Raw genomic sequence first — 18,632 nt, forward strand, 5'->3', positions numbered from 1 at the left:
TGGAACTGGGCTCAAAAATAGCTAGCTCTATATCTGGCAATAATAGTGTAGGTTTGGAGTACTGTCGCTATATACATCTATGCCACCCACATCTCTGAGAAAGTTTAGATAGAAAGGGTACGACTAAAGTATCTGGGGTCCCTATGCAACCCATAAGGGAACATTAAAAAAATCGCAAATAAGGCTGCAAAAACACGGAGCTTGAACATCTGAATTATTCACTTTCAACTATAAAAGGTTTGTCTAGTTCACTCATTGCTCGTTAGCTTGAACCAGCCAGGAATGGCTGTCAAAAGCTAAACTGACTGAAGCGATGAAACAAAAATACAACCATATTATTCTGCAAACTGCTCACAGTCTGTCAAAACCAAACATAATCAAAGTTTGAAAAATGTCTAACATTTTAGAAATTTTTATATCACAAAACGCTAAACAGTATTTTCAATGTCACTCACTCGACACAGCACCATGCCAATTTCTCTGTGTTTCGGCAACTGGGGACTGCTATGCATTTTCCTTTGTTGTATAAAAATATTCCATGGTGAATAATGGTGGCTGGGACAGCCAAAGCCCTATCTGCCATCCTCAGCAACCCTTGAGTAAACGAACGGACTTGGATGATGTCTGAGTATCAGTCTATGCATGTGTCACAACAGGAATATGCTTACGCAGTATAATTTACAGTAACCTGTTTCAAGCAACTTGTGAACCACTAATAAGGCTGGCTGAACAGTTCGATGCAGATATGCTGTCAATGTGTATACCCTGAGAAAAAGATAAAGGGTAATATTGCATGAGAGAGTCAGATGTTCTTAATAAGTGGCAGCAAAAACAAAACATAGGTTTTCTTCAGGAAAATGCCCAAGCTTGGGATGGGGAGGGTGTCAAGAAAATGGAGTGGAGAAATCCGAGGGGAACATCAAACTTTCTTCAGAAAGAAGTGGCAGATGTCTGGAACATCATTCTGGCAGACAGTGTATGGCAGAAACTATAACAGGATTCAACAATTTAAGATCAGGATATGAAGGGACTTGAGTAGTTATGAAATGAAGCCACACTTCCGTGCATGTAGAATTGGCAGGGTTATGGCATCTAATAAAATTGTAACTGCATAAGTCACGTAGTCCTTCTACATTTTCCAGGATTCTGACACTCCTTTCATTTCTTCCTGCTTATCCTATGTAAACCCAAACTATACCACATTACTATTACTGAAGAAGTGTACCAGGCACCATCCACTTGTTACAAGAAATACATTCTTGTATCCCATTCAAAGCTATCTCATCTGACTTTAGTAGAGGCCCACGTTCTCATGAAAATGCTATTCATGGTACAATCCTCTTATTCACTCCATGACACACTTCTGCTTAAAGATCTCTGAAATCACCATGTTTTGTAAAAAGTAATTCAAGAAACACAGAGACTGAATGGACAAAAAATGGACTTATGTCAAGTCCAAGATGGCCATTTCCTGGAATATTCCACTTCTTTGAGATATGGTGATCTTAGCTTTTGTGTGTGTGTGTGTGTGTGTGTGTGTGTGTGTGTGTGTGTGTGTGTATATATATGTATATATCTATATAAAACACACACACACACACACACACACACATACATACATACAAACATATATATGTGTGTGTGTGTGTGTGTGTGTGTGTGTATTTGTATAAGTTTGGAATTTATGGGGGGGGGCTTAAGAAGTTTAAAGAACAGTGATATTCAAGATTCACTCTTCCCCTGTTAGTTTTAGTTTATTTATTTTTTGGCATATCAGCATGTCTTGGCATTTTGAGTGAAAACATTTCAATAGGGAGTCTCAAGATACTCTATTTCTGGTCTAATATATTTTCTACTGGTTATCTAAATCATTTCATTTGCTTGAGTATTGACTAGTTCCAGAGTGTCTGTGTGTTTCTTGTGAGCAGTCTCTTTAAACTTGGGCATGTCATTGTCTATGGGGTGCCACCATCAGTGATCTATAGTACAATAATATAATCTCTTTCAATACTATAGGACTCTCAAAAAATCTTAAAGCCACTCTACAACAAACTACTACAATCATTCCAAAATCTTGTTAAATACCCACATCACCATGTTAAGTTTATATTCCATTTCTGCATCTGTTTGCCCTGTACAACTAACTTTCCATTGTTTTGAAAAGAAAATCATTCAGTCTCACCATTCTGTTTGTGATTTCACTTTTGCACAAGTGTATTTATTCCTTCTCCTTTTGGTCCTAGTTGAATTTCAGATTACATCTAACAAAAGTATTGTGAAACATGCTTTACTTTTGCTAGCTTAATCCTGCTGTTACTTTACACCCTGCCATCATACTTCAGTATCAGCCCAAAATCATGAGGCCATTTACCTTTGTGCTGAGCCGCCTTCTTCAATGTGTGCAACAACGATGCCATGCGGCGATCGTTTGGATCCCCGTCCACCTGTAATCTGGATGCCAAGACCATCCTTTCCTTTTATCATGTGCATCTTCCATATTTTACAGCCTTCCCGCTAGAGAAGAAAAAGTAAAAAAAAATAAATTACAAGAGAGAAATATTTTTAAAAAACAGCAGCCTGCAGAAACTTACTATTATACTGTGGGCAGACTTGTGTTCCACATTCACTGTCTTTCTATGAAAGCCCAAGGACAACATCAGAACCGACTAAACTACAGCATTCTCCTCTACAGATATTTCTAGCCATAAAATGAACATTTTAAAAGTTGTCCTGTTGCTGTAAAGGGAAAACAAATTATTCCAAAGGAAAATAATTGGTAGGCTTTAACAATGCATAATTCAACTGATAGCGAAGCCATAATAAGAATCAGGCAATTTGCTTCATCTGTCAAATGCAGTATATAGGAAGTGTCACTGAACAGTACAACAAAAATAAACCATAAAAAATAGTGAAAGATCCATATTAACAATTGAAAATAAGCAAATAAATAAAAATGAAAAACGACAGACTTTACAAACTTCCTCAAATGACCACGTCTTGCAGTGACGGCTACACTGTAAAAATAAGATGCAATCAAATGTGGTCTGTTTAAACATTAAATTATGCTCAGGTGCTGATATTGCTGGATTTGCCCACAAATGCTATGATTTGCTCCCAGTATTGATTTTCAAGTGTGTTATGCATTGCGACAGTCAGTAAACCCTACACTAATAATGACACTACTACTGTTTAATGCATTTACCGGAAAAAATAACACTTTTTGAATAAATGCATTGCTATCATGCACTTACTTCAGTTATGTTTTCTCAGCTAGAGAGACATGGTGTTCACAAGTATGTAACCACTGATGTATTTGTGAAAGTGTGCAACATTAATCTTAAAGAGTCTTGTCTGCACCAGTTTTTGTCTTTTTTAATACTATGTTTAAATACTGAAGTACACCAGATGGGATTCAAGCACTAAGCTGATGCATGGCTGGAGTAGAGTTACAGTAGGGTACATGACTAATATGGTATATGTCACAATGATGATAGGCTAGCTGAGTCATATGCTCTCACACACACACATGCACAAGTACATGCACAATGGGCTCTTGTGCCACATGAGAGAGAGATGCAACCATGTATTGCTACACTGTGTGCCTGTGTACAGTAAAGTGCCATTATCATTTGTCATATAACTGAGCAGGAAATGGTGTTGATAGGAAAAGAGCAAGCAGCAGGAGCAGACAGGGGAAACCATAAGGTATGAAAGGTGGGAGGAATGGAGAAAGTATAACTTTACCTTCAAAGAACAAGCTCCTCTGTTCATATACAGAACATAAGGGTAGTGAAGGAAGGTTATGACAGTTAGAGAGGGGGAGGTCAGGTAGCAGGGGCAGACAGATGAGCATAAAATACAGACTCTGACAGCCAGGGGTGGTAGATCAAGAGGGTAGTGGATGGACACAGATATGCAAAGGGTGGAGAAGTCATGATAAGGAAGGTTGAACAATGAACAGGGAATGGCACACAAAGGAGGGAAAACAACTCACTGGGGATAGGGTGTGGTCCTAGAACAGTTGGATACCAAGTTGCCCAAAGGGCAACAAACCCATGCATCACGTACCTGGGTAGTCAATGTTATGGGCTGGTTGCTACCCTGGTGGCCTGATGGGTGGGGCCTGCCAGTTATGTAGTTCCATGAGCCATGCCATAAGGAGGTCCATTTTGCTAAGCAAGCTTCCAGTTGCCACTGTACGTTTTAGTCACTAACCTCCAGGACAGACCCCTCAAGACCATATGCAACCTTCACCAACCCCTTCTAAGAAGTAACCAGAGAAGGTATCTGTCAAAATTCCATGTCACCTCCAGCAAGGGGATACTATTGTCCCTGTTTAGGCAGGCAGCTCTGTCGGCCTGCTCTGACTCAGTAACAAGAGGTATTGGCTGGTGCAGACCAAGGTAAACATGGCTTCACTCTTTCATCCTCCACAAATATAGCTACAAAAGGATAACACAATGGGAAAATTATTATATACATATGTTAGAAACACAATCACAGTTTTACAGTGGACTGGCATAGACATCATATGCATTCCGCTGCCAGGAGAGTTATTCCCACCTTCTGTAACATCCAGTTATGTTAAGCTCACAACTGCTCTGCCACTGTAAACCAATGTATGCATATCTAGATACATATATAAAACAGGTAAGATATCAAAAGACAGTGAAGCAATGCTTACAGTACATGTCAGGCTCTCTCTCTCTAACTTCTGTCTCCCACTGTTGAAGCAGAACAGGGTGTCATTGTCTCAGATCACTGTAACAGTGCTGGCACTAGTCACTAAACATGGGTGATGCCATTGGCATCTCACTTCATCCTGGTGAGCTCATGCCAGGCATCCAACTCCTGCAGGGAACCATCATATTACCTCAGCAGGTCTTCCTAAATACCCTGTAAAGGAAGAATAAGAAAATCTTGCTCTTCCTGGCACATCAAGCTGGAGCTCTGCATTCCATAATGCCTGAAGTAGTCATGGCCATTCACTAATGTTTGATCCAGGAGCAAAATGCTAGTCCAGTGTGGACAGGTATACATTTATGGCATATGTATCGAGCCTTGTAGCACTGTACTACACTTGACACTACTGTATGTCTTTAATGCTGCACCGAGGCCCTAGTCATGAATATAGCACTGCACTGGAATGCTATGGACATACACATGCTGTATGCATGAGCATAATGGTTACATGCCTCAAAGTCACTGTGATGTGTTTCGCTACTGTCAGCATGTCTGTGTATTATGTATGCCAGCATGACTAACTTTGATTTTGTAAATACGTTTATGTTTTTTGATTATTACTTTGGTCTGTGTAAGATGTTAGAATCAAACAGTGTTTTCTGGCTTACCAGATTTACATGTTTTTTAAAAAGAATTCTGAATGCAGGTTGTGCCAGTCAGCTGACCTGAAGGTGATGTCGTCATGTGCCAAAGCTGAAAGGAAGGGAATCTCCACAGCAGCTGTTTTTGTTTACTTTTCAAAAGTCTGAAATGAGAGAGGGTAGAATTTTCATAACAGCTTTCTGTGACTTTTAGAATATTCTGCTATAAAAACCAGGTTCTGTTTCAGTGGTGTTCAGTGCAGTGCAGTTGCAATTGAGCTGTGTTGTTCAGTTGCATCAGTTGTTCAGTATTCAGTGGTTGTTTTCCAGATCACCAGCTGTTCAACAGAAATAACAGGATTTGCTATTCCAATCACTGAGGAACAGACAACAGCCTGAAGAGTGGACATACATTCTTATCTCGCCCTGCAGAAGTAAGAGTATCATCTTGCCTTGCTGAGTTAATTAGATTAGACAGGGACAGCTAATCTTTAGACAGTAAGGGAGTTACAGTTAGAGTTTTTCTTAATCAGTGTGAAACCTATCCTACAGTGTTAATTTTGTAATTCCTGTGTGTGAAACTCTGTGATTTATTGAAATCAGTTCTTGTGTGTGTGTGTGTGTGTGTGTGTATATATATATATATATATATATATATATATATATATATATATATATATATATACATATATATACGTATATATATATATATATATATATATATATATATATATATATATGTTCACTTTACATGCTTGAAATGCTAAAATATTGAATTTTAGAATTTCGAGCCTGTAAAGTCGAATGGACAGAAAACGTGAACCCAGAAGTATCAAATGGATTATGTCGAACCCGCGGTATGGATAGCGCATTAGGTAAATGTACTGTTTTTGAGGTTTTGGGGAGAGTTTTTGTGTGTTTGGGTGTGTTGGGATGTTTGAGGTGTGGGTTAGGGTAGGTGTTGTGCAGTGTGAATGTGTTAGCATTGGGAGTGCTGGTGTTTGTGATGTGTGTTTGTGCGGGAGGCTGCAGAATGTACAATGTTGGGTTGTGTGTGTTTTGGAGTATTGTGAGACCTTGGAGTTAGCATATATAAGTAGGGGGGTGTGGGGGATGCAGGGGGGCTTGCCCCCTTGAATATACTAAGGATAGGTGTGTGTATGTATGTATGTGTCTTGTAGTGCGTGATGTGTGTTTGATGTGAATTTGCAGATTCACGGTTTTGTGTTTCGTGTTTGTGTATGTTCGGTGTTTAGGGGATTCGACTTTATAGTTTTGTGATACTGAATTTCGATAATTCAATATTTCGATACTATGAAGTGAATCCATATATATATATATATATATATATATGTATATATATATATATATATATATATATATATATATATATATATATATATATATATATATATATATATATACTTTATTTATTAAATATTTTATTACCTTCTATTGTGGTTGGTTATTTAGAAAGTACTTTTAGTAACCTGAGATTGTTTATGCTTATTGTGATAACACCAGGGCCACTCCAAAAAGCCTTACTGTGTGGATTACATGCTACCTTACATATCAAGATTTATTTTACCCAATGTAATTGAACACCCCTTTTGAAGGGTGTTGTGGTATTTTGACTGCTGGCACTATTACCGTGTAATTTGGGAAGAGGTCATAGCAGGTACATTTGTGCTAGTCTTTCCCAGTAGTGTTTTTATGTGTGATTATCAAATATTTAAGAGTGAGTGTGTCAAACACCTATAACTGGAACACAGTGGTCTGCAGTGGATAGTGTGAAGACTCATTTGGGGATCTGGATTGAAGAAAATAGTTCAGTCCCAGGTTTGGAGCCTGTTCCCAGTGTACCCTTATGGGACACTGTGTGTTTTATCCCTGCTTTCAGTGACTCACCCCTACAAGAGACAATGGTGAGGACTGAGGCTCCTTAATTACTGTCCTGAGTTTAAGGAGAGGGTCATCACACAGGGAACCATTATAAACACTGCTTTGAGTAATTCAGCCTACCTGTCAGTTATGGGAGTGGAAGCCCTTCCTGTTGGTATATCACAGTCCATCTAGACCAAATGGGACTTTGACGGCAATGTGTGTGAAATCTGTGACTCCCAAGATATCAGAAATGGGCAGTGGCATTAACCATGCATTTGATGTTGGGGAACTGGTACAGGATTCCTGAGGTCAATCTGCAATATCCTTAACTTTCACCAGTAGATTACTGATAGGTCCCTGTAGTTAAGATGGTTAAAGCTACACAATTTATTTATTTATGTATTGCATTTGTTTTCTGGGATGGCCCAACTGGGTAGAAAGCTACCCACTTCCAGCTCAGGCCCAGGGAGAAAAGCTCCAGAAAAATTCCAGCATTACATAAAGATCATAATAAACTGAGGTATACAAATAATAGACAAATATACAACATTTAATCAGAATATCATTAATTAATAGCAGCATCATGAAACCAGCTGTGAAACCTTCTCCGGGAAGAAAAGCACCAGAAAATTAAAATTTAGATAAAGAACATAGTAAATAGGGGTGTATAAGTAATCAGCAAATACAGGACATTTAAAATTAGCAGCATCATGTAACGAGCTATGAAACATATTTGGAAATTAACTCTAGAAGGAGAGGAGAAGAGGAAAATGGAGGATTTGTATTATGGGTGAGAGAGAATGTAGGTTAGGTAGAAGAAAGAAGAGGGAAAAGTATAAAACAAAGAAGAGATTTTGAACCAATAACTAAGGGTGTAATGCGTGGTAAAAAAGGAGAAAGTAAGGGCTGGACAATTATCTTCCAGGAGTTGGTTGTGCATGTACAAAGCCAGGTATATTTTAAGGATTCATTTGTTTTTGCCTTAAAGTAGTTGGTGTTTGCTGTGTTTCTTAGTACAAGAGGAAGGAAGTTCCAAATTTGGGCCAGAAAAATGGAGTATAAAGAATCACCAACTGATTGGTCAGCTGAGTTCTTAGCTTTTGTAACAGTTAAGAACATTTTGTCAGTGGATCTCAGCTGTCTACTTGGGTTATAAAGTTGGAAAATATTTTTCAAACTAGATCACTTGTTTGGCTAGCAGAACAGTTTATGGGAAGTCACTAGTTGGGAAAGTGCAAAGTATTAGATTTAAGGCCAGATGTTGATGTGTCTTATACTGATGACTGGCAGCAACTGTTGCCATCTTATTACCACACTGCTCCATGACTAAGAGTTGGATGAGAAGAGACTGAGCATCTTTTTTCTAGCATTATCTGTGAGGCACTGTTTGACTCTATAGAGAGCACCTAGCTTTTGGCGGATGTTTTATACTGTTTGTTTGATATGATGATCAAATTTCAAACTTTTGACTTGCTAGTTCTATGTTGGTGTTGTTAGAGGTAGTGACATTGAAATTATTTTTGCTGTCAGTTGAACGTTTTGGGCTAAATAGGATCAGTTTTGTTTTTTTAGGCATAAGGAGTAACTGTGTATCAGACAGCCAGGCTTCTAGTATCGCAGAAATGGGTACACCGTGCATTTCCCTTGATTCTGCTTGTGCGTGACAGTTTGACAAGGTCCCTTACTGTCTTCCTGCCACACAGAAACAGTTCACAATCTGCTAGTCAGTGAGATGTTGGTATGTCAGGTACTGTCTGTGCCGTCTTTACTGAGGTGAATGTCTGAGATATGCAGCACCACAGAAACTGGCTCTGATAATGGCTTTTAACACTTGCTGCTGACCTGCTAGAGGTGGTAATCCAATTAATGCTACTCCACACCTTCACTGCAATTCTCAGTGTAAATTAAGGATATGCCCTGTGGTGCAGAATGCCCATTTTATACAGTTCTGAAGTAGATGACCATTCTGGGTGTTGTCATTTGCATACACTATATGGCTCATTAGCACCGAGTTCTTCATTTTCATGTTATTATAAAGTCATTACCTTGTGCTGAATACCATGTTGTTTTGCCTCTTGTGCAACTGCTATCCATATATTTAGAACTGCACATCCCTGCACAGTACTGCTACCTATGCTAGCGTACATTGCTAAGTGTCTATAAATCCCAGAACTGCTCATCCCTGCACATTGCAGCTACCCATGCTAGCGTACATTGCATAATGCTCTAAGTGTCTATGAATGCCAGGCAGTACATGGGTGACCTCAGTGCTGTTTTATTAGTGGTTATACTACTTTGTTTTACTTGACTGTATATCTGTTTACAGATTTACCACATTTGATCTAATGGAGGCAACTCTAATTTAATTTGATAGTCGCTGTTATTTTTCTATATTTTATTTTATTTGATTGCAGGTGCTTCTTCCCATTTCATAGTGTTGTACTTTATACCAGAGCAAAAAACATTTCAGACAGTTATAATATAGGATTTCTAGTGGATTAAAGTGATGTCATTTACTTTGTGCCACAATAACTTTATGAGTTGGAAATAACCTCATTACTGGGTGCAATACCAAATTATAAGTTTTCTGATGCAAAAAAATGTGCTATTTTGTGTTTTATTTTATTGTAGAGAACTGCAGCTCCCAACTATTACATAATTACTGGCTGAACCTATAATATCTCACTATCTCAGTCAGTATATGAATTGCTATAAGTCCGCACTAATTGTAGTAACAGAATAGTTATTACTGGAAAGGCATGCATTTGGCTTTGTACTGCAAATGGAAAACCTTACTTATTGTATTAACATATGTAAAATCTAGTACTTAAACCACAAAATAAGAAATTGACTGCACTTCTAAAGAAATAACTTATTTATTTCTTGCTGATTTTCCGGAATGATTTTTTGTTGTATGTAAAGTAGTGACTGAAGCTTTAGGCTCTTCTGTTTGTTGAAAACTCTACCACTTTCAACATATGTTCCCTCCTGGGATTCAGAAACATGCTTTCTGCAGCATGTAGAGATTATCATAGAGATGCCGAGATGTGCACTAAGGCCTGAAGGCAATTATCAATTAACAAGCAGGAATTACCTGGCCCATGCAGCAACTAATTAAGCAACATGCTCATGAAAACGACAGGGTTGGTGATGAGACAGTGTTACCTGCAACTGCAGCTAAGAATGTCACAAAGACTAGTAGCGAGCAGGTAGTGTGCATACTGTGACTATAGCTGGAATATGCAGTAAGTGCCTCCTAGCAATGTTTATCTTTATCTATTTAAATTGGAAAGGAAATGGGTGCACAGGAAAGCCAGAAAAGGGTAAGAATAAGCATAGGGACATACACGGGGACACAGGGAGGTTAAGAACCAGAGTGTGGAGTGGAATGAAGGGTATATTGATTTTCTGAGACAAGTGCTCATTATTTTGCCAAGGATTTATGGAGAAGGATGAGGATGGAAAGAGGGCAGAAGTAAGGAAGCAGGAGCAGATAAACAAACATAAAACACAGGCAAGGACCATATGGAAGATGCTGACACAAATGGGGTGGATCTGACACTAAATTTATTAAGATACAGACTGCAGAAGTACAACTGGGGAGGTTTAGGACTGGGCAATAAACAGGGAAGGAAGGTGACACACAAGGAGGGGGAACACCATGCAGGGGGATAGGATGGGTAAGCCATTCTTGAAGCCAAGCATCTTGGGCTAGACCCAGGAAGAGATTAGTCAATAGTGTCACTTCCCTCTCCATTGGGCCCTGCCTGAATTGACAGTGAAGGCAGTGGAAAGCAGGAGAACTACTCTGTAAGTTAGACAGGATGCATCTCCAGGTGGCCAACATGGGAATCAAACATCCAGTCCACCAACTAGTCTACTACCTTAACCAGCTCCTACCAGGTTATAAGGTGTGAACCACCTATTAGTGTTACCAGAGGAAACAAAGAAACTCTCCCTCTGGTGAATGACTGCCAGAGGCTGCTGGGGATGCCCACAAGTCACCTCATACTACACGTGAAGGGGGGAGACGGGCCTGGAAGCCTATGATGTATAACTTGGACAAGACCAGGGGCCAATACCAGGGTAGAGGTCAATTGCCACAGGAGATGCTCTAGAAAATATTAATGTAAATGGATAGAAATAACACAACAAACATAAAATAATATACAGACAAGAAGAACAGTGACAAAGAGAGGGAGTGGGAGAGGCAAAAAAAACTTTAGCACTATTAATCTTTCTGTTGACTACTCAAACTAGTATCTAACGCTGTACTACACAGTTACTAAATATGCTATCCCAGGTCCAATAGTTCTGCCTACGTACATAATTCAAATGCCCTTATTTTATGATGTGCATGCAGGTGTACAATGCCACTGTCCTTATTGCCAGATTTGAATGGAATTGGGTTGAAGCTATAGTAGCAGGATAGGGATGTAGGACATAGTATGCCATAGGGGGTGGTTATGTTCCTGTGGATATGCTGTAGTGGATATGCTGTACTGGATATGGTCAAGGGCATGCCATGGTAACTTGGATAGGGGTAACACTGACGCAATCCAGCAGAGCCATATCATGGTCAAATGAGGCCCTTGGCAGGGTAATCAATCCTCCCATCCATATATTCCTTTACTTGGCCGTCTCTCATCATTTACCATAAAACACTGTTCAAACCCATCAATACCATATAATTTATTTTTCTTTTTTACTTTTGAATGATCACAAATATTTGGATTTAATTTAAAACTATTTCAAATTTTACAGAAAGAAAAATATTGACAACCATTTGCTAAACAAAACAGTCTCATAATGAAAACACACTTAGCATTTGTAGCATTAAACTTCCACTGAAACTCACGTTTACTGAAAATGTATCTGGCAACCCTGTTAACTACAAGACGTGTTAGGACATAGTCAAACAGCATACAATGAAACACCAATTAATGTCTATGGAAAGGAAGCAGGAATTCAAAAGACAAGTGTGGAATACTTTTGCTAACAGCTTGGGGCAGCCCACTGGATACCAGTGTCTGTTTGCAGAGAAGCCTGTGAGGGACTCAAACCATTCACTATAGAAGCATCTCATAGCCTTACTCATCTAAGATAAGTACTAGACAGACTGTTGCAGCCCAACACAGTGTATTGTGTGCCAGCAAAAAACAAGGTTAATTAAAAATGTATTCACAGTTAACATATTATGGCTGTCCAGTTTACTCAGCCAAATAATAACACAGTCAACAGTCAACAAAACAAGGAAACCAGTGATCATACCCAAAGAACATGGCTCATATGATGATGTTATTGTTTACTACAATCAAGTCTTTAATTGACACAATAACTACTGTGGGTTGCACAAGCCACAGGTATTCAAACACACACACACACACACACACACACACACACACACACACACACACACACACACACACACACACACACACACACACACACAGGTAAAGTAATTGGTGTCACTCTCAACAATGATACATTTGTGTAGGGGGGCTGCATAAAAGGGTCTGGTGTAATGCCATGGCATGGAAAATGAAAGGGATGTGGCATGTTTAGTAAAACACGGTTCTGAAGTGTGTGTGTGTGTGTGTGTGCGCCACAGTCAATGCTGACATACAAATGCTGGACACTATTCTGCTTGCTGATAATTAAACTCTCAGCTGTTGTTGAAATGTTATGGTATCTGTGTAGTAAGGGTACCTCTGTCAGATGTGTAGTATACAGTGTTGTAGGAGGGTTACCTCTGTCCGATGTGTAGTGTACTGTGTTGTAGGAGGGTTATCTTAGGTTCATAGGTACGTACCAGGCTATCGGCCTAAGGGCCTACGTAAGCCTAGCCAACAAGGTTCCCTGGCTTATGCCACCCAAGAAAGTTATTTTCCTGTGCCACTACTGTGTCCCTCTGCTTGATGTGTACTGTACTGTATTGTAGGAGGGTTACCTCTGTCCTATGTGTTGTGTACTGTCTTGTAGGAAGGGTACCTCTGTCAGATGTGTAGTGTACTGTGTTGTTGGAGGGTTACCTCTGTCATATGTGTAGTGTAATGTGTTGTATGAGGGTTACCTCTGTCAGATGTATACTGTACTGTGTTGTAGGTGGGTTACCTCTGTCAGATGTGTAGTGTACTGTGTTGTAGGAGGGTTACCTCTGTCAGATGTGTAGTGTACTCTGTTGTAGGAGGGTTACCTCTGTCAGATGTGTAGTGTACTGTGTTGTATGATGGTTACCTCTCTATCAGATGTGTAGTGTGCTGTGTTGTAGGAAGGTTTCCTCTGTCAAATGTGTAGTGTACTGTGTTGTAGGAGGGTTACCTCTGTCAGATGTGTACTGTATTGTGTTGCAGCAGGGTTACCTTTGTCTGATGTGTAGTATACTGTGTTGTAGGAGAGTTACCTCTGTCAGATGTGTAGTATACTGTGTTGTAGGAGAGTTACCTCTGTCAGATGTGTAGTGCACGGTGTTGTTGGAGGGTTAACTCTGTCTGATGTGTAGTGTCCTGTGTTATATGAGGATTACCTCTGTCCGATGTGTAGTATACTGTGTTGTTGGAGGGTTACCTCTGTCAGATGTGTAGTGTACTGTGTTGTAGAAAGGTTACCTCTGTCAGATGTGTAGTGAACTGTGTTGTATGACGGCTACCTCTATCAGGTGTGTAGTGTATTGTGTTGTATGAGGGCTACCTCTCTTAGATGTGTAGTGTACTGTGCAAGTACTGTAAGTACAAAATGTGTGGATGCTGACAGTATTATTGCAGTAGCCATGAGTATAGTACTTTTGATTGCATACACTACCAGTGGGTGATTATGGTTGTACGCTAGGGAATCCAAAGTGTTCTGTGAAAAGAACATGTGCTTCCTGCATCATAAATCCCTCTATGGGATGTTGAACTCATGGCCTTTCTACCGTTCCCAGTCATCCTCTTCCTACATCTGTACCAAGCCATTGCATGTCTTGCCTGAAGTACATTTGTTGGTTTTGGGGTAGTGGAGATGGTCTACACACATAACCATGTACGGGAACAACAGTTAACCATAGTAGCCATTTACTTTCATGTCTTTTGTGATGTCTTGTTGTTGGCTCATGCCTACCCGTCGGTTGTACACACATACTCTAGTTTGGCCTATACTGGATGATTGTGTAGTTGTCCTGGATACACTGTTGTGCAGGTGTCCCAGATACACCGTACTTTACAGGACAGATGAATGAAACTACAGGGGATGATAGTGAACACTGTGAGTCACACCTAGTGCTGGTCTTTGGGTCTTCTATAGTCAGGGGGAGTAAAATGATGCATCCCACAACAGCTGTAATACCCCAAACTGTACAATGAGGCAATATGTTTGCTTATGTGGACTCTCCCCTTACAGATGATATGAGCTGTCCATATACAGCTATGTGTTTATCCCAGTTTTCTGCCCAGGCTACTTCGGCATTCCTGTCCTGTATTACTGCAACACCTAAAAATACACCACACATAACACCTCCACATAGATGCCAGCTGTACATGTGGGCAGTTCCTCATCACTGTTACAACAAGAAGAGGGGTATTGCCAATATGATGCAACAGAACAGGGGTATTGCCGATACTGGCCAGTTGCAGGTGCCTTTGTGTAGGAATATTGTTTGTGACCTCCCAAGAGCTTACCCACATATTTCTTTGGTATTACAGGTTGTCATGCTAGGATGTGAAAAGTACAGTAAGGGTAAGTTCTCACAGATATTCCATCATAAGAAATCTGACTGGGCTTCCATGATCATGTCCATCAGGATGTTATGGAGGACACCGGTGCTACTGCTGACCAAAACTGGTCCTATGAGCAGGTCTGAAGAAGGGACACTAATATGGTAGCTTCAAGCATGTAGTAAGGCCACCCATCTCACTCTGGAGCAGAGGGCCACAGGAGGGGGCCTGCAGACAGAATCACTTTCTTTTAATCAAGAGAAAACACAAAACTCTACATGAAAAGTAATGCAGCACGTAGCATTTTATTCCATTTAAAACATTTTCTTTGTGCTATATTAGCACATTAACACTTTCTGTTGACCTTTCAACCACTGTGTTTAAACATAACAAGTTACTATACATTAGGAGACAATGCAGAATTCTTTCAAAAATCATATTTATTTAGATATTTATGTCTACTCATGATGGAAAAATGCTGTCAAGCACATATTTATTAAACAAAATCAGACACTATACTTAAGGCTCTTGAAATACTAATTTAAGAATACCCTACCTTTTCTGGCAAAGAAACGTCAAGTTCAAGTCCAACCCAAGTTCTATAACCTCAACATTACACACACTGTCTATGCAATCTAATTTCTCCATCATCCTTGCAAACTCTCCTGACAGCTCTTAGCTTCAAGGTATTTTTCAGAGTAAACTGAATAACTTGATTCTTGGATAACACAACACAATACTGCAACTCTTGATTTATTCTAGAGAGGTGTTTGTGACCACAGATATAATAATTATTGAGGTGGCTTGCTTTTGTCCTTAAAAAGAAAGTGCAGGGTGTTACAGACCATAGCAAGTCCCAGACTAAAAATGTTTATTAGTCGTTGAAGCCAAGCTACAGTAAGGAGAGTTACAACTAACACTGTAAAATTGGTTGTCCATGTCTTATCTATAAGTCTGACTTGGCAAAGGAGAGGACCTCTTTAAGATGTACTAATCACATCTGATACTGAAAGGCTTGGCATTTCTATAACTTAAGTGCATATGCCCAGACTATTTTTCCATATTTCTATATTTTTCATCCTCTTCCCACCAGATATTTATCTGTATGGCAACATTACAATATGAATAATAGACATGCATTTCAAGAGTAAGCAAAGTTTTAATCTAAATGTCCCATATATATTCTCTGTAACTTAGAGGTGTTATTGCCTGCTACTTATGTATAGACAGGCGTCATATGCTGAAATTGATTTGTATGCTTAATTAGATTCTTGTTATGCCTTTGCTGATTCAGAAAGAAGGTCTGGCTTACACTTTCTTTATCCACTTGTACACCCACTGTATCAGTGATCTTTTTTTGGATAATGATCCTCACTGACCATTGAGCCACCCTCTCACTCATCCAGCTAATGTGTCCTTGTTCTGCTCAGAGAAGAGAGTCCTACATTGCACTCATTGCACTCAAGAATGAGAAAAAAATGGTGCTGTTATCTCCTATGGGGATGTGGGGATTTTGCTATGGTTCATAGGTAGGTACTAGGCTATCTGCCAGAGGGCATTTATAAGCCTAGCCAGAGTGTGTCGGCTTTCGCTGCCCCACTGATTAATTATCTGATCCTCTGTCAAGCAGAGCCAATGAAGTGATCCCAGGGGTGTATTTTCTGTTATCCATCCACTCATCAAGGTTTCTCTTGAAGAGTGTTAGTGAGGGGCTTTGGTTTGGAATTTTGTTCCAAAGCATGGGGAGTCTCTGTGACAGGAATCTATCCCTCCAGCATGTTCTATTTATTGTTGTGGTGAGGTTTAGCTCACTAGAGTGAGTGGCTCTCAGTGACTTGGATTTCTTTAGGTGGAGCATGTCCATCAATTTGGAGTTGGACATGGCTTTGTATGTCAGGCAGAGATCACCTCCGAGTAAGCGATATGCCACTGAGTACAGCCGGAGTTTTTTCAGTCGAGCTGCATAGGACATATGTTTGAGGCCAGTAATCCTCTTGGTGAGGTACTTTTGTGGTCTTTCCAGCTGTTGGAAATGTCTTGTGAGGTACATCCCAAATGGGTCATTGTACTCTATGATGGGTCTGATGAGTGACAGGTAGAGGGGCACTATAACCTCTTTATTTCTAGATGTGAACCCTTTAGTAATTAGATGGGCCACATAGAAGGATTTCCTAACTACTTTGGCAATATGATTGTCAAAGGAGAGATTACTATCTACCTGGGTCCCCAGATCTCTTATTACCTCTTCTGTATTAAGGGGGCTGCCACCTATGTGGTAATTCATGGGTGTTTTGTTTTTCCCAAATGGGATGACTATACATTTTTTGGCATTTAGCTTGAGGCCATGACTTTGACACCAGGTGTCCATCTCAGTAAGGCCCTTTTGGAAGCTGTCCATGTCAGCCGGAGAGTCAGTCATCGGCGAACTTGGTCTTACTATTTTCTTTGCACATGTTGGTGGCATCCCAATGGATTGGCATGCAACAGGCATAAGGAAGGGCATGCCTCCCACTTTCATAGAACATGTTTCTAAATAGCCCTGCCCCCACTGAATACAAGTTACCTCAGGTGATCCCCAGTCTGCACCACAGATTCTGCATAAAGTGTACACTAGGAGCTTGTGCCCCTCACCCCTTCCCCACAGAGGAGTGAAGAGGCTCCACCTTGTCATTCTGTCTTGCTGTAGCTAACTCCTGCAGTACCTGGACTGCTGAGTCATTAGGGCTATATCCATCTATGCCACCATACCTCTCAACCTGGAATCACCAAAAATCTGGACAAAGGCCCATGAAATATAGGTACAATTGGCCAAAAATCTGTATACTGGTTAACATAAAATTTGCATGCATAATTATGTAACCCCACCCACTCCCATGGAATTGTGGGATATCAACTTTTAAACGCAAACTGAAAAGACAAAATATTAAACACAAAATATAAACAGAACAATAGTGTTTTATTTGTATAAATATTTGAACTTGTATCAAACTCAGAACTTGTGCAAAACTAGAAACTATTTTCTTTTATAAAAATATAATTAACTGCTTCAGACTATGGATGATTTCAGGTTGAGAAGTATCATGACTATAATCAATTTAGTTCAGAATGATACAACTGAGTATCATTAATGCATCATACCTAAATAAACTAATAGCACCATCCATATATAATTACAGAGCATGTAAAATCAATTGCTGGAAGTTGTAAATCTTTGTTCATGAACACTAGATGCTTGTATTAATACCTGCTAAGTGAGCCAAAACCCCAAAGTGATCTAAAAATGGCACCCAAGTTGACCCAACAAATGCAGTCGTTATTAAAGAAACATGATGGTATGACATTTCGACAACAGATGCAGCCAGTATTAAAGAAACATGGTACGACATTCCTATAGAGTGCCTCATGATAACAGTAGTAAGACATAGAAAGACAAACATATAAGTTTCACCTAAAAACACCCTGCAGACATTTCCAAATTAAATTTACTATTAATACTGAACTGGTGTAGAATGAATCTATTGTTTTACATGAGTTCCATGTATGAAAATATGTTATTTTAACTTATTAAACTCTAGTGATACTTCCAGGTGCATCTCCAGGATTATATAGGCATCTAATATTACCGGTACATATTTGCATTAGTAATTCAAAAGTTTAAAGTATACTATACATTCTTGATCAAATTAAAATATACTCACTAGACCCTCAAGTCATATACAACAATCACACTGCT

General features: G+C 39.6%; 1 protein-coding gene across 3 annotated transcripts in view; it reads right to left on the reverse strand.

Annotated features, from left to right (window-relative positions):
• The window catches only part of PDZD2 (PDZ domain containing 2), a 2,738,687-nt gene that overhangs the window by 949,066 nt on the left and 1,770,989 nt on the right, over positions 1 to 18,632 (reverse strand). For all 3 annotated transcript variants that reach the window (XM_044073368.1, XM_044073377.1, XM_044073386.1), the window contains one exon: positions 2,372 to 2,514. In XM_044073368.1, coding sequence (XP_043929303.1) covers positions 2,372 to 2,514 — 143 coding nt within the window. The remainder of the gene's footprint in view (positions 1 to 2,371; positions 2,515 to 18,632) is intronic.

This window comes from Protopterus annectens, chromosome 1.part1, assembly GCF_019279795.1.
Source record: "Protopterus annectens isolate FY-2018-M chromosome 1.part1, PAN1.0, whole genome shotgun sequence".
Taxonomy (NCBI): Eukaryota; Metazoa; Chordata; order Ceratodontiformes; family Protopteridae; genus Protopterus; species Protopterus annectens.